Here is a 27,591-nt window from a genome sequence, read left to right on the forward strand (position 1 = left end):
TCACATGGTTGTAGGAATGGCTAGCCCTAAATCCATTGGCCAAATGTCAGGTGTGGCAGTTACATAATTTCATGTCAACCTGATAAATAAGTGTAGTGAGTGGAGTCTCACCTGTCAATCAGGTCACAGCCCGATGATGCCTCCTTAAGGGCGTGGCCTTCTCATGAGGATTCTGGGAACTTCCTGTCTCTTTGCTTCACTTTCCTGCATTGAGATACTTGGAGAGCTGGAGGAGCCACATGGAGACCCATGCCAGCACTGAGATGCTTTCACTGCCATTGTATGCACAAGACTTTTCACCTACCAGCCTGTGCTCTTCCTCCATTTTGCATCATTGCATGTGCTGCATGAGTCTGAAGAGGTATTCATGGACAAGTATCAGACTTATTGGCTAATATTGAGCTATGGACTTGATCTGGACTGGGCTGGGATGTTTTCTTAATATAGAGCTCTTGCTGGTACATATATGAGTGTCTCTGGATTTGTTTCTTTAGTCAACCCAGACTAACACATCAGGCTAGATGTTTATTCTGACTCCAATAGCTGCAGGGGCTGAGAAACCCAAGATTGGCAGGTCAGACAACAGACTGCTGGTTCACAGGCTGCAGAGGCTGACAGATCTAAGTTGGCAGGCTGCTGGCTCAAGTCACAAGCTTTAGAGGTCAAATGAAAGTCAGAGGCGGGATCCAGAGTGAGGAAAATGCTCCAGAGTAATGACATTGCTAACAGTACAACACATAATCACTACACTACCAGGGCTCCTCAAACCCTTAGACAGAGTGAAGTACATACGAAAGGAAATGCTTTTCTGTGGTTAAGTATATGGGGGGAAAAATGTTCTTAACAGAGGGTCTTGACACAAAACCTTCATCAGAAATTCTCAGCGGTCTGAGAAAATGTTTTAAGATCTCTTGTGAAAGCATCCGTACTTAAACTAACCCACGAAAACCGCCCAGATTTACTTGTATAGTCCTTTACTTGTACAGTCCCTCCCACTTTTGTGTTGCTGTTTCTCTGGCTTAGCTGATTTTGCAACTTCGAATCAGGATGCTGTATCATTAGTCCCTGAATTTATCCCATAAATATGGTGGAAATGCCACCATTTTGGAGTGCTGGATTTCATTTTGTTTTCCATTCCCACTATTTCGGAACCTTCAATACATCGTGTTGCTTTTACATGAAGAACAAATGTGTCCTTTCTTGTGAAAAGGTCTTAATATTATTATGAAAATCATTTTGCTCTTTTGGTTGCAGCCAAGCAGCTTCTGCAAACAAAGAAGTTTTAAACTACCATTTTATTATAATTCAATTGAACCCCAAATTAAACACAAACTCTAACTCAGGAGGATTGTGAACAATTTCACAGATAAACACCTGAAAAAAATAAAAATGACCTGTGCTTTTGCCCTCTGCCAAGAGCCCTGGTAGCTTAATGGGTTGTGCAGGGCTACTAAGGAAACCACCAGCTACTGGAGAAAGATGTGGCATTCTGTTCCCTCCAAGAGTAACCTACAGGGGCTGTTCAATCCTTATAGGGTTACTCTGAGTTGGAATCTTGAAGGCAGTGAGTCTAGGCATTTTGCCTTCTAGAAGTGTTACTAGTTTGGTTTACTGGGACTTCTTTAAAGGTAGGGATTGTTTTTATTCATTCAAGATTTAGAAAACCCCCAATTTGGCTGGTCATTATACAGAATTATAATGTATGTAGTTTTGAAACCCGTTTTTAACTTTATAGTGCTACATTGGCTAGATGTATTCTTTAGAAAAAAAATAACTGCATAACTGCTTTTCTAGTTTAAAAGTTTTTTAAAAAAAACTTACATTTTCTTATCAAAGAAAAATAACGATGAATAAAGTTTAATTTAGCTAAAAAAATTAAGTAAGATTCACTAAAAAGAAGATTCAAGTCTAGGAGGCACTGCCAGGGCAAACGTTACATCGGCGTGCCGGCCAGCCTGCGTGGGCACTCGGAGGGGCCCGGCCCCAGGACAACCACACAGCGCTTTTCAGTGGAGAATCAGGTATGGAGTGAGAAGCTTGGCCGCCGCGCTTCTCCACGACGGGGTGGCTCATCCGGCTCGGGCTCCCCTTCCAGCGCCGCGAGGTCAGCCGACTGACCCCTCGGGTTGGGGCACCGGAAACTCGACAAGGTTCTAATTGCCAACTGTCCCCGCAAGAGCGAGCTTCGGGCTGCTACGGCCCAGGTAGACTGACCATGCGTGGGCCTCGCCCGGCGCCCGAGGGGCGTGCTGTCCCGGGAATTTCGGAGCAGAGGTCGCAAGGAATTCCCAGTGTCCGCTGCAACTGGAGCTGCACGGACGGCGCTGTGCAGGCATGTGCGGACAGGGAGCGAGGTACCTCCACTGCCCCCACGGAGCCGTCGAAAGTACCTGGCGAGGCGGCCGCCCTTGGGTCACGGACGCACTGCCCCTCCCAGGCAGGAAGGGAGGGGGGTGGGCGGAGCGCGCGCGCCCCGGCGGCCGCGCATGCCCTGTACGTCAGGCGGCCCTCGAGAGCGCGCGGCTCGCCCGGCTCGCCGCCCCGCCGGCAGTGCGCCTGCGCGTTCCACGGGTCTCGCCACTGCCGCTTCCCCTCCCCCTCTCCCCCCCGCGGGGGCTCCGTGCCCGGCGGGACCATGTTCACCAGCACCGGCTCCAGTGGGTTTTGTGAGTACCGGCCGCCGGCGCCCTGACTGCCCCTCCCTACGACACCCTGGGCACTTCCCTGAGGAGGGTGGGAGCAGCGGGACCCTGTGGCTCGCCACGAGGACGGACTCTTCCTCCGCCTCGGCAGTTCCTGCCCCTGAGGGGCCGCGGGCTCGGCCCCCACCTCAGCCGCCGGAGCGGTAGCCGGAAGTAGGCGTGAGCGCCGCCGCCGTCCCTGCGCTCACCTGTGAGCCCAGTACTGGCCAGTTGCGGTCGGGCCGGGTGCCCCGGCTCCTGGCCCTGGGACAGGTGTGTGCCAGGCGCAGGCTGAAGGTGCCAGGCTGAAAGCAGGGACTGCCCCATCCCCTGGGTCCATTCATTCAGGCTGCAGCCCACCTCGTCCTCAGAAGTGCATTTCAGCCTCCGACCCCTCACTACTTAGCTTTGTGCATGCCCGTCTCCCTTGCGAGCTCTTAGACAGACGCAAGTGATCAAAGTATTTTAAAGTGGGAAAAAGTTAGGAAGTAATTTGGCAAGAAAGCACACGTTGCTGCTGCTGCTGTGTCGCTACGCTATTTTACTCGCGTGTCAGTGGTCCAGCTACAACGTTTGCAGTCTTAAACAGCGGTTTACGCTGCTCGCGGAAATTCATTGTAGTTAACTGATGTTTCCAAGGGCGGACTGTGTTTGTATGGTAACTAAATAGGACTGGGATTCGGCACTGATCCATCGACAATTAACGGTTTTGAACAACCATAATTTTGTGATTGTTTTGGAGTGTTTCTTGTCTGTACACGTGAAGTCAGTGCTGACAGAGTATGGAAGCATTTGACATCTCCCTGTCAGAATGAACGATATCTTGTGAATGTCACATCTTTTTTTGTGATTGCTTGTGGAGTCTTGGTGGCGTAGTGGCTGCCAACTGCAAGGTCAGTAGTTCAAAACCAGCCACTATGGGTGGGGGTGGGGGACGGGGACAGAGGGAGGCTTTCTAGTCCCTAGGTAGTTACAGCCTCGCAAACCCACAGGGACGCTTCCACCCTGTCCTATAGGGCTGCTATGAGTTGGAAAGGCAGCCCTGGAGTTGGAAATGGCAGTGAGTTTGACCTTGTTAGTCCTACACATGGAAGCCATAGGCATTATTTTATATCATTCTTAGGTTTCAAAGTGAGTTGAATTTTTATGATTTCTTTAAATTTGTCATTACAAACAGTGGTCTCTGAGTATATAACAACTACTAACTAATTCATCTTCCCCAAATCAACCCTTGAATGAAGAGTATTATTACTGTTTATGAAACAAATAGAGGGTGATATAATTTTTCTACCACCACACAGCTATACACGGGCGGGTGTGTGTGGAAATTATTAGTATAATTCTTCACTCTCACTTATCTCTCAGCATTTTGAGCCATCCTGCCTGCCGTCAGCCTTAGTTAACCAGTGCTATTGCAACAACAGTGATCATAAGTGAGTGACTTTAATAAGCAAATGTATTTTCCCACACTTTAATTCAGGACACTGCCTCAGGGGACAGCTCTCTGCTAATGGGAGCATCCCGACCCCCACATGGCACCTTTCCCCTGTTTGTGCTTCTTGTGTGCTTCTCTCTCTGTCTAATCTGCTCCTTGTATATCTCAAGAGTCATCTGTGATAAAACGCACCCTACACTGCTGTGACCCCACCAACATAACAGAGATCATATTTGCAAGTGAGATGACACTCGCAGGTATGTTCTAGTCAAGTCAACTCAATGGTATGTTGCAGGAGAGCTGTCTGATTTCTTGCCTGTAATTAAGGAACATATGTGTATGTGTATATATAATTGTATTTTTGCACTTTTGTGGAGAGTATACACAGAATATAAGAGAGGATACCTCCCAAAAAACCAGAAAAAAGGTCTGTTGAGCGGAGCTTTTGTAATACTCATTTTTCCTGCTAGGCGAGCATCAAACAACTTGCTCTGAGTTAGTGCACCCAGTGGCGTTGCCTGGGAAGGTTCTCTCTGATCAGAGTGAATTGTTTCATGACAGCAGTTTTGCTCATTTTTTGTGATGGCCAATTCAAGAGAAGAGCATGGGGCTGTGAAATTTTGTTTCCTGCTTGGGAGAAAAAGCCACAGAAATGTTGTGATGTTGAACACAGCTTACAAGGACAACACTATGGGAAAAACTCAAGTTTATGAGTGGTTTTATCATTTCCAAAAAGGTGAAATGTTGATTGATGAAAACCCTCGTTCTGGACGTCTGTCAATTTCCCAAATGGATGAAAATGTCCACTCATAGTGCATTTGGAGTTTCTTCTAGCAGGCCAGACTCTTAATCAAGCTTTCTGTTTAGAGGTTCTAAAAAAACTGCATAACAGTGTGTGTAAAAAAGGGCCTGATTTGTGGCAGACAGGGACTGGTTTTGCCACCACAACAATGCACCTTCTCATGTAGTCATCTCAGTGTGCCAGTTTTGCGGAAAAAACCACATGCCTCTCTTGCCTCATGCACCTTACTCACCTGACCTAGCTCTGTGCAACTTCTTTTTGTTTCCATGAATGAAGAGGGACATGAAAAGACAGCGATTTGATGACATAGGAGAGGTGAAGAAAAAAAACCCGAGGGAGGTGCTAGCATGTCAGCCATCCAAACAGATGAGTTTGAAAAATGTTTCCAATAATGGAATTATAGATTTAACAAATGTACTAAGTGTAATGGAGAGTACTTTGAAGGTGATAAGGTTGTTTTGTATAAAAAATTTAAATACATAGCTTTGGGTGGGTGGGTGATTCTGGTTTTTGGGGGGTACCCCCTCATATACCAGTCCAGCAGTTTTTCCATAGCCAGTTCAGTGACATTCATTTAGTTGTGCAACCATTCTTACCCTCCTTTTCTGAGTTGTTCCTCCACCAGTGACATACACTCCCTGCCCTCTACATTTCCTATCTGATATTTCAGCTGTTGCATTGTGAATTTGTTCTGTATGGATACATCTTATGCAAGCACTCACTACCAGTTAAGGAGCCTCGGCAGTACTGTTGGGCAAGTGGTGGACTGTTAAGCTTAAGGTCACTGATTCAAAAACATAGGAAGTAAAATGATGCTCTCTGCTCCCATAGAGATTTACAGCCTTGGAAACTCTATATAGGTATTGACTCGATGGCAATGGAGTGGGGGTTTGGGATTTAGTTTAACAAAACTTCAGGGGAGATTTTTGATTTAAGGGTTGTTGTTTTTTTTAAAAAAACTAACTTAAAGGCTCATTCAGTCAGCCTCCATTACTCCAGAAAAGCTAGGTTCCATGAGAATTTGCAATTCTGATCTGTATTCCTCCCTCCTTTGATCAGTATTCTTTTATATAATCTTAGATCAAAATATTCAGTAATGGTAGCCAGATACCCTCCATGTTTTCTTATTTCAGGTACTCATGGAAGAATTAACCACATCTTCTATTTCCCCTTTCTGTTCCTGACCCGCCACCTTCTCAGGTGGTCAGAGTGAATGGAGACCAATTATTGTACCTTGAATGGTGACTTGCAAGCTTTTAAGACCCCAGGCACTAAATGTTGCAGAGAACAGAAGAGAACAGAAGCACTAAACATGTTATTAGGTCAGTTAACTGGGATGGTCCATAAAACCATGACCGTAAACCTCCAAGCCAAGGCATCAAATCCCATGGTGCTTTGGGTTGTATATAAGCAGCCTCAGCAGCATTTGCCATTGTTGTAAATAGCACCATCACACAACTTTGGTCTGGCTGTAATCTTTATGCAAGCAGATCACCAGGCCTTTTCTCTTTGGAGCTCGTGGGTGGGTTTGAATTGCCAACCTTCTGTTTGTAGCTGAGTCCTTAACCATTGTGCATCAGGCCTCCTTAGCTCCTTAGTGAGGCTAGGCTTCTAACACATATTTTGGGGAGAAACAATTGAATCCATAACACTGAGGAATCCTTTGGATGCTTTACCGTATTAGCTATTATGTTGCATTGGCAGAGTTTATACAAATTTGATATAGGTGACTCTGAGGAGAGTTAATTATTTTATTAACTCAGACACAAGGTTGATGAATTTTGAATTTTAGGCAAAAACTCTTGCCAGAGAGAGCAGTTTAGGCTTAAGCCTCCACTGCTGCCTCACCCTATTTCTGAAATAAATGTAGCTACAACCTAAGACTTGATAGGCTGGCCATTCCTCACTGAACAAGCTAGTTGAGCACTACTGTGGTCTGGGACTGCCAGGAGTGCAGTGTCCTTGTTTATGGTGCTTCCCAGTTTCTCTGGGACTTTTCTTCTGTCACGTCGAGGTGTGAGCAGTTAGCTGTTTTAAAACTTTAGTCTGGAAAGGCTACCCACAGAAAGGGAGATGGCTTCCTTTGGATAGAAGTTGTGTGACCTTTGTTAAGTCAAAATTCTGACTTCGAGGAAGAAGACTATACCTGTCTATCCCTGTCCCAATGGATGATGAGTAACATTCTCTCTGTCCAGTGGTGAATCCAGGCCATTTATTACTGATGTATCAGTGTTACACTTTTCTCTCTCTCATTCATTAAGTGTGCCCTAAGCACTCATGTAACCAATACACTGCTCATGTACAGAGGATAAGTAAACAGCAGACCACTCCAAATATATTAACAAGTAATGTGATTTCACCCAGTGATGAGTGTTCTGAAGAAGAAAGAGGGTAATGGTGAAGGCTGGTGTTTGGTGGAGTTTACAGTTGGAGTAGTGCTTGACCAGGGACCATATCTGGGAAGGTGGCATTTGAGCTGAGACCTAATAGTATAAGGAGCCAGGCATACCAGGATTGGTTGTAAGGTCTCCATCCTCCTAAGAGAAAGAGCAATGAGCACAAAGACTGGGAACTACAGAGGCCTGATGCAGCCAGCACAGTAAATCTGGGGAAGGGATGTGTGACCATTTGTTTAAAAATCTGTTGCTTGTCTGCCATTCATAAAAGGATGACTGGATAAAAGTACAAAGGACTAGTATTTATAACTTATTTTATATTATTTGCTAATAAAAAAACACTACCATTCAACTATATGTTAAGAAACATGGCACTTAGTACATATTACTTACTTGTAAGTGTTCCCATTGCATATTGATATCACAATGTAACAATTGACTCAACTGACATTTATCACATGTCTAATGTGTGCCAGGCATAATTCTTATACTCCAGGATCTCAGGGCTTGGTGGGAGAACTGTAATAAGAAAACAGCCTCAGAATTTGTTGCAGGTGATAGGCTGGTGGGGAGATAGACACAACTAGTAAAGGTTCTTTCAGTAGGTGAGATTTGTGCAGATTTTCCATGGAGTAAGAGGCCTTGGTAGCCTAGTGGGAGACTCCTTAGGCTTCTTAACACAAGGTCAACAATTTGAAGCCACCAGGTTTAGGCTTTCTACTCTCCTGTAAAGAGTCTCGGAAACCCACAGGGGTGGCTGTACTCTGCCCTGGAAGGCTTAATGAGTTGGAATTGATTTGGTGGCAGTGAATTTTTGGGGAAGGAACCCTGATGGCACTGTGGGTTAGGCTTAAGATTGCTTAACCACAAGGTCAGTAGTTCATACCCACCAGCCACTTTGCGGGAGGAAGATGAGACTGCTCCTGTAAAGATTTACAACTTCAAAAAACATACACACTGTTGCTCTGAGTTGAAATTGCCTTGAAAGCAGTGGGTTTTAGGTTTCTGAGGAACGAGTAAGAGTTTGTTAGGCATAGAAATGAGGAGAGAGCTCTGAGGGAGAGTCTGGGAAGGGCCTGGCAAAGAGGGAAGAGATAATGAGTGGATTGTTTGATGACAGCATTTCCTAATGACTGTGCCACGATGTCATTCAGAAATCAGTGTTAAGTGAAGAGAGAACAGGACATGTACCTGTAGACTCAACATTTAAAGAGAAAGGAGGAGGGGAGGCTGGGTTGAGAAGACTGAGCAGTAGCCAAGGAGGTAGAGGGACATTGCGGAGGGAAGAATTTCCGGGAAGGAATAGTTCATATCAACAGTACTGAATTCTGCAGATTTGAAAAAGAAAACAAAAGATTGACAAGTGCCATTCTGAGGAAGAGGTCATCTAGAACTTTGCTAGAATAGCTCCCATAATCAGGAAGGGAAATCAGATTATAGTTGGCCAGGGCATGAACAGGTTGAAAAGAAGAGACAAGAGCTTAGCGCCTGTCTTCAAGAACCTTGCATATAAAAGGAAGGGGAAGTGAGCTGTAGTTAGAGGTAATTAAAGGTTTCAAGGGAAAGTTTCTTGAGTAACTTGTTTCAGTGGTAATGAGGGGAGGGAGAGGGGGAGGGAGGGCTAGGTTGACAACAGGAAAGGGTGATAGCGCAAAGTCCCCAGAAGGCAGAGGCGGTGATGATCTAGAGCCCAAATACAAAACCCACTGCTGTCAAGTGGCTCCAGCTCACAGTGACACTACTGGACAGAGTAGAACTGCCCCCGAGGGTTTCCATAGCTGTAATCTTTATAGAAGCACTGCCACGCTTCTGCAGAGCAGCTGGTCGGTTCACACTGCTGGTGATTTGGTTAGCAGATGAGCTCTTTAACCACAGTGGCACCACAATGTGCCCACAGTCTAGAGCACTAGGCAGTAGTGTCTCATAGCCGTGGGAGGAAGATGGACGATGGCTGCTAGGATGGGACCAGTGGTTTCTAAATGTTCTCCCGGTCCCACCAGGCAACTGAATGAGTTTATAGGTTCCTGGGTAGTGCCTTCCCTCCCCCTATCAGAAACTCCCACCCCCCCAATCAGATTCAGAAAGGCTAATGAGGGCATCAGAATTCTGTAGTTTTAAAGGCTCCCCAGGAAATTCTGATGGATGTAGAAATTCTGATGGATGTAGATCAGAGCAAGAGGGTGGCCAGCAGCAGGGGCAGAGAGCAGTGGGTGATGGCTGTTTCATTGGTTGAGTGGTAAGATGCTGAATGTCTTGGGTAAAGTAGTAGCAATGGGAATGGCTAGAGAGAAGGGGAGGATTCCAGCGATGTTTAAGCAGGTAGGTGGTTGTGTTAGTTGTTAGGTGCCATTGAGCCACTTGCAATCCAAAGTGGATGAAGCACTGCCTGTCCTGTGCCGTCCTCACAATTGTTATGTTTGAGCCCATTGTTGCAGCCCCTGTGCCAATCCATCTTGTTGAAGATCTTTTTCATTTTCACTCACCAAGGATGATATCCTTTTTTAGGGGATAGTTGTGATAACATGTCCAAAGTACACGATAAAAAGACTCATCATCTTTGCTTTTAAGGAGCACTCTGGCTGTATTTCCTCCAAGGCAGATTTGTTTGTTCTTCTGCCAGCCCATGGTACTTTCAAGATTTTTCTCCAGCACCATAATTCAGATGAATCATTTCTTCTTCTATCTTCCTTAGTCTTTGTCTAGCTGCCACATACATATGAGATGATTAAAGATACCATGGCTTGGGTCAAGCATACCTTAGCCTTCAAAATGACAGTTTTTGCATTTTAACACTTTACAGAGGTCTTGTGCAGCAGTTTTGACCAATGTCATAATATGTCACTTGATTTCTTGACTGCAGCTTCTGTGAGCATTGGTTGTAGATCTATATAAAATGAAATCTTTGACAACTTCAATCTTCATTTATCATGATGTTATCTATTGGTTCATTTGTGAAGATTTTGGTTTTCTCTACATTGAATTGTAATCCCTGATTTTCATTTGCAAGTACTTCAAGCCCTCCTGGATTTTAGCAGCAAGGTTGTGCCATTTGCATATTGCAGGTTGCTAATAAGCCTTCCTTACATTTAGCAGCCTAATGGGTAACCCACTATAGTGCCAGGACTTACACAAACTTGGAGTGTTTCAGGATAGGAGTTGCAGTTAATGATAATGGAGGTGGCCATATCTGATCTCCTCTGGTTTTCCTACTGCCCCTAGACAGGAGCCAGACTTGCCTTCTCTACCTATTCTGACACCAACCTTTCCTCCCATGACACTTTACTTCTCTGGTGGATTTGGTAATTTGTTGTAGTAGCCACAAAGACAATACTAACAATAAAGGGGATTTATTAGGGTCGTTACCACAAGTCAGGATCAGCAAACAGTAAGGATACAGTCCCTGTTCCACAGCAACACCTCTCCTTAGACAGCAGCTGTCAGTCGTCAGTCACTCAGCCATGTGGTCCTGTGGCTTTTGCCTCCATGGGCCCGGAAGCCAGCCCACCTGTTATTCTGTCTTGTAGTTTCGTAGTCTTGGGCCAGATGAAGAGAAGGTAGCCCATAGTCTCAACGCTGCTCCTGAGTCTCCATGCCACAATCTGGTGCTTATGGTCTTGGTGACCTCCACCACTTCAGATAAAGATTTCAGACATGTTCTTCTAAATCAGTCGTTCTCAACCTTCCTAATGCCAAACCCTTTAATGCAGATCCTTATGTTGTGGTGACCTCCAACCATAATATTTTCATTGCTACTTCATAATGTAATTTTGCTACTGTTATGAATCGTAATGTAAATATCTGATAGGCAGGATGTATTTTCATTGTTACAAATTGAACACAAAGCATAGTGATTAATCAAAAAACAATATATAATTATGAAATTTTGTCTTGAAGCATGGGGTAGCCCGGCTAACAGTCTTCAAGCAGGGTACTGGTATGTGGGCGTATCTGCATGTGGGCGGACCTGTCTGGAGACGGATAGAGGAGTGGTGTCTTGGTTCCTAAGACCTTCAGAAATGTGTTTTCTGATGGTTCTAGGAGATCCCTGTGAAAGGGTCATTTGACCCCCCAAAGGGGTCTCGACCCACAGGTTGAGAACTGCTGTAATCTAAATGGTCCTGCGATTCTTCTCTGTGTCCCAGATGACTCTTATATAATGAGGAATGGCTTTAATGGTGGTGTGGTTTGTCTTTTAGCTGACTATTCTGCCAAGGAAAATGAAGGATGGTGTCTTAAGCCCCACCTTCTACTCAAGTAGTCTTGACCATGCCCCCAAGGAAACAAAGGATGTGGTTTGGTTCACACCTTCTACTAAGGTCAGGACTTAACTCCACCTTAATCCTGTAACAGAGAACTCCCTCCAAAGTGAGAGCACAGCATAGGCATAGAATCCAGAATTATAATGCATCACATAAGGAATTAAGGCTAGAAGGGCCATATTAATTGACTATATCTTCGGAGTAACAGGGCTGTGAGAGTCCTGATGAGATTATAATTTAGAAATCTAACTATGAGGTCCAAACTGGATAAGTATGGAAGAAAGAGATGCCAGAAATGGACTGACAAAGTGGGAGATAAGATGGATCAAGAGTTTGATGATGACATCACAATAATCAACCATTTGAAATCAGGAGGCCAGCGTTTGCCCAAGGACAGAGTTCAGAAGAGTTAGGAATGAAAGTGGCAGGAAAAGGGATAAGTGTTGGTACATTGAGGGGAGGGCAATGCATAAGATGAAACAAAATGTATGTGTTGTTGAGTTTCAAACTGATAATCTGCTTAGTAAACCTGTACTCAGTTCACAATAAAAATTATAAAAATAAATGACAGGAGAAAATTTTGGACTTAAGGTTTCAGCAGGACAAAGCTTTCTCTGAAATTTCTTTGAGGACATCCTTGCTTGTTGATGTCAGCATCTGGTAGCCTTAGGTGTTCCGTCATTTAAGGCAGAACAATTCCAGGTTCTGTCACATTTTCACATGGATGTTAGTTATCCCTATGTGTCTGTCTCTTCTCTTTTTAAAAGGGTGCTAGTCGTTAGATCAAGACCCACCATACCCCAGTATGACCCCATGTTAATCAGTTATTTCCAAGGAAAGTCCTATTCAAAGCTATGGGGCACAGAAAGTCAACAGTGTATTTTGGGGTGGAATTTTCCCCATTATACCCGATCTACTTCATTCCTAACTCTTATATCCTCAGAGTGTCCACTGTATTTGGCTTATATAGGTTATTAGTTATTTTAAGGAGAGCAGTTTCAGCGAGGACCAAACCAGCTCTTGTGAGGTATGAAGTGAATCATAGGATAGAGAGTAGATTGTAAGGGATCAGTAGGTAGACAACTGTTAGATCTCTCTTGTGGGAGAGATATACCTTGGTCCTTGGCTCCTCACGAGAAAGACTTCACTCCGAAGCCTGATTGTGATCCAAGTGAGTTTTATGAAAGGTAAAAGAAGCTCTAGGTTTACACAGGCACCTCAGGGTACTTCACACCCACATGTACAGTCCTGAGGCCAGAGGAGATCTGCATGGCCTCAGAGGAGCAGCTTGAGAAGCAGAAGGGGCTGCAAGGCTCTGGATTCTGGCTTTTCAGGTCCTCTGCTGGGAGGCGTGCTCGACGATCCTGGTCGACCCCATTGGCTGAATTGAATTCACCTGGCCCAGATAGGCCCATCCAGGTGTAACACCCATCTAAGTGTACCACCCCTTCCTGGGCGGAATCTCAAACCTCTGTGCATGCACAACGGATGCCCCAGTCCCTATGTTAGCTACCTAACACAACCAGCTAGGTGTATCTTGGGGAGACCCAGCTGGGTTCAACCCTTTCAATACTCAGATTCTCTTCATTACCCAGGGTGACATGTTAACTGAAATCCACACACCATTGAGATGGAAACCAATTTTGTTGTTGTTGTCTTAATTAATGTTCTCAATTTTATCTCTATGTTCTAGTATACATTGCAGTGGCTGCACAGAACTCACAGACAAAACTCATGATTGAAGGGTTTATTAAGGAAGTTAACAAGTTGTAATGCTAGTGAGAAATACTTAGGGTTGAGTTTATTCAGGTCTGCTAATGTTTATTCAGGTGTCCTGTGAAATGCTCAAAGGGCTTATCACTTATACTTCCCTGGAACCCTCAACCCAAAGGCATCAAGCTCCATGGGTCTGCAAGCCCAACTTCCTGAATTACTCCACTTTACTTGCTTGATGGCAATGAGTAAGCAAGCAGAGATGGGGAAAGCCTGATATAAAGCTCCATGGAGATTGCCACCGAGTCAGGAAGCAGGAGCCAAAGAGACAGTCCCTTCCTCCAGAGTCAGGATTGAGAGCCTTCCCCTAGAGCTGGTGCTCAGAACTGAGACTCCTAACCTCCTAAACTGTGAGGAAATAAGTTTATTAACGTTTTTAAATTTGCATATTGGATTTGTGTTAGCAGCAGCACTAGATAACAAGGAGAAAATGTGTGCTTGATAAGCTTTATTCAGACCTTTGGCTACAAATTTGATGCTAATTAATTAACAGGTTATATTAATAAGATGACTGTTAGGGTTCTCTAGAGAGACAAAACCAGATTGCTAATAATTATATATATATATATATTTATACAGATAGACATATAACAAGAAATAAACAGTTAAACTATAAAGCAGTTATACAGATAGATAGATATATAACACAAGAAATAAACAGTTAAATTATAAAACAGTACAAATAGCTCAGTATAATTCAAACGTGTTAGAGAGTTGTGAGACACTGGCAATCCTTCAAGTCTTGAGGGCCGCCAGGTAGTCCTTTGTAGAGAGATTCAGATTCTCCCGGCACAGGCAGCAAACAGCAAGGCAGGTCACCAACTGTTAGCCAGGTCACCAACAGTCAGTCCCCAGCTCAAGAGATGTAAATTCCAATTGTGTGACGAAGCCCAGGTCTTAAAGGAGCCTCAAATTACAGCGGCACAGTCCACAGGTTAGGTGTCTACAGGTAGTGTAGCTTGCAAATTGAGGCACAGAACAAGCAAGGCAGCCGTACACTGGTCCGATGATCAAAGAGTGAGAAACAAGAAAGGCATGGCTCGCCGACCCATTTATCTCCTGCCCTTCAATTAATCCCACATGTGTTTATCGGCCAGGCTGGCACAATAAACTATCTCAATGACTTTGAATAGAAATACACTTAAGACAGACTTAAGTCTTGATTGGTTAATTTGGTTGTTAAAAATGTTTTGATCACAAAACATTTGAAACCTCATCCTTTATCTCCCTGAAGAGCAGTAGTTCAATATTCAGTAATTCAGTGTTTGTGGTAACTCTTTAGAACATAAAGAAGGTGAATAATGAGTATGATCTGTATGAAGGGGTACCCAAAATAAACTGGAACCCCCCCCAAAAAAGCTATGTATTTAAATTTATCTGCAAAACAACCTTATCGCCTTCAAAGTACTCTCCATTACACTTAATAACATTTGTCAAATCTGCGATCCCATTCTTGAAAACATTTCTCGAACTCATCTGTTTACATGGATAACAGCACCTCCCTCATATTTTTCTTCACCTCTCCTATGCCATCAAATTGCTGTCCTTTCAGGTCCTTCTTCATTCGCAGAAACAAAAAGAAGTTGCACAGAGCGAGGTCAGGTGAGTAAGGTGTGTGGGGCAAGAGAGGCATGCTATTTTTTGCCAAAAGCTGGCACATTGAGATGGCTATGTGAGCAAGCGGATTGTTGTTGTGGCAAAACCAGTCGCCGCCTGCCACAAATCAGGCCTTTTTTGTCGCACACTGTTATGCAATATTTTTAGAACCTCTAAATAGAAAGCTGGATTAACAGTCTGACCTGCTGGGAAAAACTCCAAATGCACTCAGAGTTGATATTTTCATCCATTTGGGAAGTTGACGGGACATCCAGAACGAGGTTGTCATCAATCGACATTTCACCTTTACATACTATGAAATGCGTACTACGAAAGCTCCGCCCAGCAGAGCTATTTTCTGGTTTTTCCTTGTATACGCACATTTATATAATTTTTATTAAAGTAATACATACATATAGTAAAAATAAATAAGGACAAAGCATCAATTTACCAACTCTTCTCCCAAATTAGAAATCCTTGGAGTAACCATTTTTAAGTTCCCTTTTCATTGATTCTTTTTCTTTTATCACAGTTTTATTGGCACATAATCCACATATCATGCAATTCAACGGTTTAACCATATCAAGAAGAATTTAACAATCACTACTCCAATCAATGTTAGAAAATTTTTTTCATGGTTAAGTGTCTTACAATGAGTTGTGTAATCACCATCAGTTCTCCCCCCTCTCCCCTGTATACTTTGTTTGCTCCTCCAACCCCCTCATCCTTCCTGCCTCCCACTCCCCACCCCCCTCCTATAAACCCTTGCATTAGGTATTATCTCTATGCATCTACTCCTGTGCTTCACAAACTGGAGAACCCAACGGAAACAATAAGAAACAAACAAAGTGGGAAGGATAAAGTCATAATAATACAAAGACAAAAATACAAATAATGCATAACAAAGAAAAGACCACCATTAGTGTTTAAAAAGCCAGGAAAGAATTTTTGTTATGGAACAAGCAAGAAGTACTTGCAACTAGAACAATTTCAGTTTGGGTCAAGAGGGAGGCCAACTGGTCAGCTATCAAGTTTGATCCAGTATAATCACAATTACAGTGATCTCTACCTGATAGTAAACCGTTTGAGACTCTTGCCTGTAACTAGAGGGATCTGCCAGCCACTTAATCTGACTAGATACTCTGCTGATCCGTGTTGGGCTCCCACTGTCCTCTATAGCATTCTACAAATTGGGTGTTCATAATTTAGGCTCTGATACTTTTCCCTTTGTCATTTTTGAATTTTGTTATTGTCTTTTTTGGATCACATAGGTTGGTATGCTTCTTCCATGTGGATTTGGTTGACTCCTCACTTAGATGGCTGCTTGTTTGAATACAAGCCTTCAAGACCCCAGACACTATTCTGATTGATAGCTGGGCACCATCTGCTTTCTTTAACATACTTTGTTGTAGCACTCTTATCTTCAGTGATCATTTTATGAAGGTCAGTATTGAGCAGGGCTATGCTGTCAGAACTCATTTTTCTTGGATTGGGGCTAGCGTTAAGTGGGGCTGTAGAATCCATCTGCTTGTCCCTGGGATATGCATGGCGGTCATATTGTATCAAAATCAAAACCCCATAAGACCAGCTACCCCAACAACAGCGATAAGCTAACTAGCAGATAACAAAATCCAAGCAAACTAAAGGTAGGAAAACAAAACCCCAAAGAAAGAGAGAAGTAAAACATTGTTAATCATCCCCCTGGGGTATAAGGCGATTGACTGCGCTGGTAACATCATCAATTTTTCCAGTGACACAACACTCTGGACACTGTTGACTCTTCTGATAATTAATATTACAGCGTTAAATGATGTCTTTGTGCTTCCTTACTAATTCTTATATATTCCCCACAATAAGAGCCGAAGAATTGCATTCCTCTCACCTCTCCTTTATCTTTCAGTGTTGGCTTGGTCCACACTGTAGTGGTTTCCTTGATCAATTTAAATCACAAACACAAGTCTCCCATATTTCTTGATTTGCCAATTTTTACCATAATCAGTAGACTGCCATGAAATGAGAAAATAAGACCAGAACTAGGTATACCTCTTCTGTACTTTAATTCCTGATATCTGAATTGTAGATGTGTGTTTCCAGTCTGCTCTTTAATGTTACTCAAGCTTTGATTATATATAGAATATGAAAACCAACAGCTATATTGACATTATTATTCCGACTATGTTTATTGTAGAACCAAGGAATCTGGATGTGGTAGATGAAGGGAGAGTTTCTATTTCCTCATCACTTTAGGTGCACACTTAGCTGGCACTCTCTATAAAATCTTAAATCTGTATCCTTCTTTTCTCCATGGCTTCCTTGTCCTCTGCCCCTGGAGTAAGTTTTCCCTTGGGTGTGCGGGTGGTGAACTTTCTCAAGCCTTGTTTGCCCCTCTTGGATAGCGGTAACGGACTGAAGTCTTTTGCTGCAGATAATGGTTTCCTCTTTGCTTGCAGTTCTTTCTCCCCGAGAGGCCCCCCCGCCATAAGTGTAAAAGCAGTTCTGGTTTCCTTCCATAGAGGGTGCAGAGGTGGGGAGCTGTCAGCAGCAAGCCACCGTGAGAGTTTTCTACGATTGCCAAAGTTACTGGGCTTTAGCTCTTTTTGTTGACTTTACTTCCGCGGGAGTAAAGCTGCCATTTTTACCACTCCTCTCATCATTCCCTAGGAGTCTACAGAATGATGTCCTTTGGAAGTTATCCCAGGTTCTTTCCTACTTTTTTTGCTTAGATGCCCCATTGAAGCACATTGCCCTCTGTCTTTGCAGCACAATTCTTAATTTTTGTGTTTTATTCTGAGGACAGATTCCTCCTTACAAACCAACCGGCATAGTTCCATTGGGATAGATTATGTGTGAATGTGTCTTGAGGCTGGGGTTTGGGGGAAGAGCCTTAGTCCTGATTATGTCAAAGAGAAAGTCTCAGTTGGGAGTCTGGAAAACCCCTTCAATATCTCTAGTTTCAAAGAAAACAGGAGGCGGATCTACCTACCAGGAGCTTTCTGTCAGTAATAGTAGTTAGAATTTCACAACTCAGTTTTGTTATTATTGTATTCATTTTTACCATAACACTACCGCTGACAGAGTAACACTGTTCCATTTACTATAGTGATAGAAAATACCCTCTAGAGCCCAGTTTTTAAGTAAATCGTAGTGAGATGGTTTAAAGGGACTCTCCTGGGAGTGATTGGTGTTTGGAAGCAGCTTATATGAATCCGATGGCTGCTCAGGCTTCTATTCAGGGGTTGGTCTTCATGTAACTGCTTCGCTAGACGCCTTGGGAAGGACATGCTTCTTTCCAGTGGTTTGAGGGTTCATTTTCCAGTGGTTTGAGAGCTCTTTTACAACTTGGGAAAGGAGGAAAATAGATAAAATGTGCTAAGGCTGCTTTCTTGAACTGGCAATTGATCTAGCTCTTTGTTGTTTGTGTCATTACTTTTATTTGACTCCTCCTTTTGAAATTCATATAGCATCATGTCGGACTTGCCCTCCTCTCCAATATTCTCAACATCTACTCACAGACTAGATCAGGGGTCCTCAAACTTTTTAAACGGGGCCAGTTCACTGTCCCTCAGACCCATTGGAGGTTGGACTGTAGTTTAAAAAAAAACTATGGACAAATTCCTGTGGACACTGCACATATCTTATTTGGAAGTAAAAAAACAAACGGGCAAAAACACCCATGGGCCAGATAAATGTCCTCGGTGGGCCACAAGTGGCCCGCCGGCTGTAGTTTGAGGACGCCTGGACTAGATGTTGAACATTTGTTTCCAAGTCCAAAGTTAAAGGATTTTAAGTTTGTTCTCTTAGGCATTATCACCAGAGAGACATGAAAGAGGCCTCTTGGACCATCATAACTTCAAAATCAGCCATATGGTTTCTGTATCTTGCAGATATGTGTTCTGTTTGTCATCTGTTTGACTACTTTAGTGTATGTTAAAAAAAATCTGCTAAAACAGCTATCTCTCCCCTTCCTGTTTATCTTTTCATATGTCATAGTACCATGATGGGCAGTACAAATGACTAATGCACTCAGCCGCTTAGCTACAGGTCAAAAGAAAGACCTGGAGATCTATTTCTAAAAAACCAGCCATTGAAAACCCGAGAACCCTGGTAGCATAGTGCTAACCACAAGGTCATCAGTTTGAAACCACCATCTACTCCTTCGGAGAAAGGTGAGGCTTTCGATTCCCATAGAGGTTCAGTTTCAGAAACTCACTGGGTCAATTCTTCCCTGCCTTAGCGGGTCACTATGAGTTGGATTGACTAAGTGGCAGCGAGTGAGTTACTGTAAACTTCAAGGAGCACAGTTCTGTTCTGACACACTTGGAGTCACCATGAATTGAAATTGACTTTGAGGCAAATGCTTTTTATAGAACCTTCCCCAACTTGTCACAGAGCTTTTATCAGTAGTATTTTCACCAAAAACTCACAGCCATTGAGTTGATTTCAACTCAGGGTGACTCTATAGGACAGACTAAAACTGGCCCTGTGGGCCTCTGATGCTGTACATCTTTACAAGATCAAACAGCCTCATCTTTCTCCCACGGAGTGTCAGGTCATGTCCAGCTGCTGACCTGGAGGCTAGCAGCCCAGTTTGTGACCCACCACACCACCAGGGTATTTTCACTGTACTTGGCCTTGTGTCTTAAATGAGCATTATACTGATAGGCACTGACCTCAGTCGTACTTCCCTAAGTGAGATGCTGAAAAAAGACAGCCCTCAGTTGTGTTTAATTCGGTGTGCACATGCGGAATGTGTGTGTGTGTGTGTGTGTGTGTGTGTGTGTGTGTGTGTGTGTGTGTCTACGATAGGAAGGGGAGAGAGCATAGTGATTTGTCAGAATTTTACAATTGGGACAGTTCAGACAGAAACCTAGACCTCTGCCCTCTTTTGAGGTAGGCTAGCTGGCAACATTAGGGCTGAATTCTTAGGCAACAAAAACGTATCTCCTGAGCATATGCTTTACTTTTTGCTATCTCCCCAATTTCACGACACCCTTCTAGGCCCCCTAGACATTTGAATGTATGACACATTTTCTTGCCACTTATATCAGATGTTAATCCATTTAAAAATGACTTTGTCTTCTCTCTCCAAGTGTATTGTACGGGTCCAGAATGTTCAACAAGCTTCTGGATTTACTGTCTTTTGGAATTAAGACAGTACTGTTTCAGTGATGTACCTCATACTATGTACAATGGTCATAACTTTCATACAACCCTTGGCTTTTAAAATGACAGTTTCACTATTATATATTGCTTGTCTAATGAACACTTAAAAAAAAACACACCACAGCTTTTTGTAACCACTGGCCATGAAGGAGTTCATGTTTGCATAAAACCCCCCTGAGAGGTATAAACATACCAAGTGGTCAAACTGCTGGCATGTCCCAACTGAAGAGACACAGGCCTCATGCCTCAAGCCTCATCCCATGGCTGATGATTTGCAGGTTTACATCCTTTTCCTCTGGGATGCAAACTTCTATGCTAGGCTCCATTTTAGAGTTCCCTTTTTAGATTTAATTGCTCATTATTTGTTCTTGATTTGCATGTCTAAATATTACAGGCGTACAATACATTTTGCTTTTTTAATCTAGAGGACAAATCCTCTTCTTTGATCACTCCTTCCGTCCTGAACATTGCTCCATATCCTCCTGCGTGTTTTCCTGATAAATTTGGTAACCATTGCATCTGATAACAGTTCTTTATTAGCTGGCCTCCTAAGCCAACCTTTCAGCCAGTCACTGTGCTTAGGGACCTGGACGAGGAGTGGTCACTGTGACAGGTAGCCTGTTATTGAATCTCCCCCCAGGCATTAGGAACTAGTGGGGGATTTGTGGGTTGCTTTCAGCATTCCACTTCCAAACGCTGTAGGAAAGCAGGAGTGACATAAACTTGGGACTGTTGCTGAGCAGTCTGTGTGGAGATGGTCACAAGGAGCTGCTCCTTGGTCGCTAAGGAGAAGTTTTGCTAAGTGTTCTCTCAGGAAGTTCATAAGCCCAAAGAATCAACCAGGATGGTGTGAAGGTGGTGGCTTTTGAAATGCAGGGGACAATGCATTTTTGTGACTTCCACACTTTCATCTTTTGGAGTTTAGATTAAGTTTTTCTGATGAAAAACTTAAAGGGAGCTTGAGTCATTCACCAAATGGCAAGTAGTCAGAAACGGGAAGACCTGTACTGTGGTAGAAGAAGGGGCCCCTGCTCTTAAGAGTGTGAACCACACTGGAGTGTTGGTGAGTTTTTAGGGGCTGACTTGTGGGGACCAGCAGTGCTGCTCGTTTACGGTCTCTCTCTTTATCTCCCACATGTTTCTCTCCAGTTTGAATGCTTCTGCACCAGCCCACGTGGCTAAGCTTTGTAAGACCTGCAGTGAGGGTCTTCCAGCCCTGAAAGATGCATTTTAATTTGAGGTAAAAATGCACATAGCATAAAAGTCACCATTTTAAAGTATACAAGTCAGCAGCTTCCAGTACATGCACAGCGTTGTGCAGCCATCAAGCACTACTGTTCGGTTCCTGAGCAGTCACTGTGCCCCAAAGAACTCCATACACATTGTCCTCTCCCCTCAGCCCTCGTCAACTGCTGGTCTGTTTTCTGTCCCTCTGCTTTTGCCTATTGTACACCTCTCTAAATGGAGCCATGTATTACCTGGCTTTTCTATCTGATTTCTTTCATTTAGCCTTAGATTGTCAGGGTTCATTCTTGTTGTAGTGTGTATCAGAATTTTATTCCTCAGAGCCTAAATTGTGAGAATCTGGTTTGCAGAAGACTGTGGATGACAGTGGGAGCCCAAGATTCATTTGTGGGAACTACATAGGAAATAAGCCTCCCGTGATCTCCCTCTACCCATAATAATGGATGGGAGGAAAGTGGTTACTAAACAGAGTGCATGGGAGAGATGAGTATAGAAGATCAAAGGGATAAACCTGACTTGAAACAGTTAAAACTTTGTCAGTTAATTCCCCCTCTGATGCATGCTGGACCTGATCTGGTTCTCAGCATTTTCAGTACTTTTGTCTTGTTTAGTTTTGCTTTAGTTTGTTCATTGTAGGGTTTATCTCAGGGGTGTTATGACATTAGGGTCTCCCTCTTGAAGTTGTGTTATATGTCTTTTGGTAGATGAAACCCAGGATCGATGAACCTATAGGGCCAGCAAATAGAACAAGGGTTTTGGGTAGCCAGAAACCCTGTTCTCACTATAACTAACAATTGGGCAAATTGTTTAATCTCTTAGTCTGTTTTGTCATGTAGCGCATGTAGATGATTCCTTCCTCAGGATTGTTATAAGGACTCTTAGGGATGGTATTACACAGAAGAGCTTTTTTTTCCCAGAAGAGCTTTTTATAGTATAGTGCCGAGAACATAATAAGTAATCCCCATGTACTATAATAATTATTTTTGGATAATACACAGTAGCAGTGTCTGGCAATGATTGACATTCATTGCCAGAAGAAATGGCTGTGTATGGCAGCCATGCCAAAGAGAAGTTAGAGGAGGTGAATATCCCAAAAGGAAGCATCTTCAGCTTCCGTATTTTATATTAATGGTGCCATCTAGCTTGTGTTTTTCCTTTTAAGATGATGTGTCTTCTATTCTCAAAATTTGTAACCCCTATTTTTATAGATGGAACATCCTGTTGTAGAGAGTGATTTTCTTTAAACCTTTTGTTTGATCACTGTTGGTGTTCATTATACATGAACCACTTCCTGCTGCACTAGCATAGAGGCCCAAAGTTGGCTAGTGACTTACCCCATCTCAACGCTTAAAGATTTTATGAATTTTTTTTATTAATTTAGCAACTAGATAAACATAAATTGCTTATTTGAATTCTTAAAATAGATTTCTATTTAAAAATAAAAATTATCTATTAGGAGATTGTGTTAGACAGGGTTCTCTAGAGAGATAAAACCAAATCGCTGATAATTTAATATATTTATTTATAAAGATAATTAGATATATAACAAGAAATGAACAGTTATATTATAAAGCACTACAAGTGGCTTAGTGCAACTCACTCCTGTGAGAGAGAGTTGTGAGACACTAGCAGTCCTTCATGTCCAGTCGGCTGTCAGGTTTTCCTCTCTATATATAGAGAGAGCTAGGCTATGTCAGCACAGCAGCCAACACAAGGCAGGTCACCAACTGCCAGTCCCAGCTCCAGAGATGTCTTAAAGGGACCTCAATTTAAAACGACACAGTTCACAGGCTAGGCGTCCCACAGGTAGTGTAGCCTATAAATTGAGGCACAGAACAAGCAAGGCAGCCGCACACTGGTCCGATGATCACAGAGCGAGAGACAAGAAAGGTGAGGCTCACCGAGCCATTTATCTCACCGCCCTTCAGTTAATCCCACTTGTGTTTATCGGCCAGGCTGGCACAATAAACTATGTCAGAGATTATCCAGAAATTACCACCATTAATATTTTGTCGGTTCTTAAGAAACCCCATATAGTTTTATGTATTTAAAAACAAAACCAGTAATAGCATTAGAGGGTTTTTTTTTACTGCCATTAGACAAAGGGGAGTAAAAAAAAAAGATTGCTAACAGGGTCATAATTCACACATGCACAGGTTTATTCAAACAAAACATGTCTTTACCTCAGTGAACGACTACAGACAACTTCTCTTAGTGATGTGCTTTCCTTAGTCTCATTTCGGTACCTTCAAAAAAAAAAAAAGGCCCAATCAAAGCAGTGGCTTCTGAGGTTATCTGCTGGACCAGTTCAGTTCAAGTTAAAGACTTCAGCTCAGAGGGTTATGGTGAGTGCTTTTTAGGACCCGAAGGGTTATTGATAGATTTTCTTAAAGGATGAAGGATGATCATGGAAGAAGTTTTGAGAAACTTGAAACTGGAGTGGTGAGAAAAAGGCCAGGAAGGTTGCACCGAGGAATTGTTTTTTCTCTTATAACAATGCTCCTGCTTGTTCTTTGAGGGTAGCAGGGGCTGTCATAAGAGGATTTCATTGGGGATCCTTAGCTGTCTATCCTACAGCCCTGATCTTGCCTCTGCAGACTTCCTTTTGTTCCCCAAATTCAAAGAACATAGAAAGGGACACAATTTGAGTTCCTTGAGGATCCCCCAACGCACTTTTGACATGGTGTAAATTGATAAGTACAGACTTCTTTAGGGAAGCAGTAGAGAGATTAGAGACCCAGACAGAGGAGAACTAGAAAGAATAACTTAATGAAAGTTTCTGTGTAGACCTTGAACTATTTACAGGCTTTTCTCTTTTTTTGTTGTTGGTTTTTTTTGTTGTTGTTTTGTTTTCTCTTGTTGCTTTCTTTTGCTCTGTCTTGTTTTTGTGCGTATTATTTTCTCTGCTGGTCTATCTAGATAAGATAGGCAGGATAAACAATCTGGAAGAGAAAACAACTGGATTGATGGTTCCAGGGGGCCATGGGGGAGGGAGAGGCGGGGGAAAGGAACTGGTTGTTAACAAACCCAGGGACAAGAGAACAACAAGTGATCCGAAATCGATGGTGAGGAGGGTGTAGAAGGCCTGGTAGGACATGATCCAGGGAATTGTAACTGAGAGGAATTACTGAAACTCAAATGAAGGCTGAACATAATAGTGGCACAAGAGGAAAGTAAAAGTAAATAGAGGAAAGAACTAGAGGCAAAGGGCATTTATAGAGATCTAAATACAGGCATGTACACATGTAAAATATATTTATATATGACGATGAGAAAATCGATCTATGTGCATATATTTATAGGTTTAGTATTAAGGTCGCAAATGGACATTGGGCTTCTACTCAAGTAGTCCCTCAATGCAAGAACACTTTGTTCTATTAAACTGGAATTCCATGATGTTCACCTTCCCGACACGATCACTGAAGACAAAGCAGGTGCATAAGCAAAAGTGGTGAAGAAAGCTGATGATGGCCGCCTGTCAAAAGGTACAGCATCTGGGGTCTTAAAGGCTTGAAGATAAGCAAGTAACTGTCTAGCTCAGAATCAACAAAGCCCACATGGAAGAAACCCACCAGCCTGTGTGATCTCAAGGTGTCGATAGGATCAGGTATCAAAGAACAAAAAATCATATCATTGTGAATGAGGGGTAGTGTGGAGTGGAGACCCAAAGCCCATCTGTAGACAACTGGACATCCCCCTACAGAAGAGTCGCAGGGAGATGAGCCAATGAAACATCCAACTTTCTTCTAGTTCTTTAATGCTTCCTCCCCACCTCTATCATGATCCCAATTCTACCTCACAAATCCGGCTAGACTAGAGGATGTACACAGGTACAAATCAGAGCTGGAAACACAGGGGATCCAGGACAGATAAACCCATAAGGACCAATAATGAGAGTAGCAATGCCAGGAGGCTAAGGGTAAGGTGGGGGGGGAACTGATCACAATGATCTACATATAACCCCCTCCCTGGGGGATGGACAAGAGAAAAGTGGGTGAAGGGAGACATCAGACAGTAGACAGTGTAAGACATGATAAAATACTAATAATTTATAAATTATCAAGGGTTCCTGAGGGAGGGAGGGTGGAGGGAAAAAAATTGAGCTGATACCAAGGGCTCAAGTAGAAAGAAAATATTTTGAAAATGATGATGGCAACAAATGTACAAATGTGCTTGACACAGTGGATGTATGTATGGATTGTGATAAGAGTTCTATGAGCCCCCAATAAAATGACTTAAAATACTAATAAAAGTTTGTGGAGCAGTACTTTTTGACTTCCCCTTCCACTTATCAGTTGCTGTCAAGTTGATTCCGACTCAGAGTAGAATGGCCCATTGGGTTTCTAAGGCTGTAATGTTTAAGATTTGATCCACCTGTGTTGTGCATCTTTTGCAGAGTTCAGTGTTTAATATTTCCACTCAAATGCATTTACTTTCGTTGCACTACTGAGGATCCCTTGCCTGCTGTTATTGCTGTTTGTGACTATCTATGTGGGTGAAATTCATTCGGACTGTGGGATGGTAGGGCAAGAGGAAGCAGTTTCATTGGTTCTGTGGTGTGGACGTCATAGGCAGCCAGCTCTGCCACTCAGTAGACATTCTTTTGGTGCCTCTTCTTGTGCCTCATGTCAGCATTCTCGGCCTCACCTCTTATTCCAGCCACTTCCTCAGAGTCTTGTTGGGTATAAACTCGTCTGGTTTGGCTATGGTCATCTCTCTGATCCTTTCATAGGCTTTCCCGCCTCTGGCCACTCCAGAAGGACTCGAGGGATGGAAGGTGATGGATGAAAGTGCTTTCTCTGTTTCCTTGGTGAATGAAAGTTCTGAGGCCTGATCACCACCAGAAACCTGTGTTACTCATAGCAAAGGCTGATTTGCTCATGGACTTGTATTGATGTTCCTTCCCCAGGCCCCTCACTCCTCCATGGGATTATATTCCAAAATGAAGTATCTGCATGCAGGCCTTTACTTTACTCTTTGTTTTCAGGCTAATGAATACTATGATCTTGGAGAGGTAACTTATTCTCAGAGCTACAATTTTCTCATGCATAAATTTGGAGAGGGTAGTATTTACTCTCTTTCTATGTACACACACACACACACACACATATATATAATTTTTTTTTAGGATTTAAACTATGTAATTTACTCATTCACCAAATATTTATCAAAACTCTGTGGGTTCAACACTTAAGTATTCTGTCACCAGGCTCCTTACATGATATATAGTAAAAAACAAACCCTCAAGAGAGGGAGGGCTACTGCTGCTACCCCCATCACCACAACACCCTGGAGAGTACTCCCAACTCCAGCTCACTGCCATCAGGTCCATGCCGACTCACAGTGACCCCAGAGGACAGGAGAGAACTGCTCCTGTGGGTGGGTGTCTGAGACTAACTTTTATGGGAGGAGAAAACCTTATCTTTCTCTCACACAGCAACTGGTGATTTTGAACTGCTGACCTTGTAGTTACCAGCCCAACTCGTAACCCACCACATCCCCATGCTTATTAATGTTGGTTGGATGATTGGTATCAAGTCCTTAATTTAGTCATTTGGTGACATGAAATTAGGAATGTAAAGCAAGGAGGTTTGAGAGGAAGAGGAAGTGGTATAAAATAAAAACCTGGGGAGCATATTAATTATGCTTTTCAATTAGAGACAGTATGATTGCTGGTCAGTATTGACTCTCAGTGTGAGATTTGAGGCTATGAATATGTAGAGAAATCTTACAGCCCGGTTGTGTGGTTTTCTAAAGTAATATTGAGTTGCGCTGTGGCAAGCAAATAAGGGTCAGGAAGAATCTGATCCCTTTCTCAAAGAGAGATATAGACCCTTGGTGCACCTAGCTCATCCCTTGGAGTAAATACAAGTGTTGATGAGAAAGGCCTCAACTCACTGCTATCGAGTCAATTCCAACTTGTCATGACCCTGAAGGACAGAGTAGAAGCTGCCCTTGTGGGTTTCTGAGACAGTGAATCTTTACAGGAGCAAAAAGCCTCGTCTTTCTTCTATAGAGTGACTGGTTAATTACTGACCTTGCAGTTAGCATCCCAACTCATAACGCACTATGCCACTGGGACTCCATGGAAGGGCCGTTTGGTTCATTTCCTGCTCTATCTTAGGCCATTCAGAATAATAAGGGAGCTGAGTCAGAATCGACTCGTGAGTTTGAGTTTAGAGTGCTCTGCAGGAGTGTGGTGGTGGTGGTAACAGCAGCTTTCCCTCTCTCTCTCAGTATT

At 43.1% G+C, this 27,591-nt stretch overlaps 1 protein-coding gene across 1 annotated transcript in view; it reads left to right on the forward strand.

Moving 5' to 3' along the window:
- Positions 1 to 2,572: 2,572 nt before the first annotated feature.
- The window catches only part of UBAC2 (UBA domain containing 2), a 203,858-nt gene continuing 178,839 nt past the window's right edge, over positions 2,573 to 27,591 (forward strand). The window contains exon 1 of the mRNA XM_004704276.2: positions 2,573 to 2,666. Within this exon, the coding sequence (XP_004704333.1) occupies positions 2,636 to 2,666 (31 nt within the window). The 5' untranslated portion in view covers positions 2,573 to 2,635. The remainder of the gene's footprint in view (positions 2,667 to 27,591) is intronic.

Source organism: Echinops telfairi, unplaced genomic scaffold, assembly GCF_000313985.2.
Source record: "Echinops telfairi isolate 266 unplaced genomic scaffold, ASM31398v2 ScPeMD7_7467;HRSCAF=8505_0, whole genome shotgun sequence".
Lineage (NCBI taxonomy): Eukaryota > Metazoa > Chordata > Mammalia > Afrosoricida > Tenrecidae > Echinops > Echinops telfairi.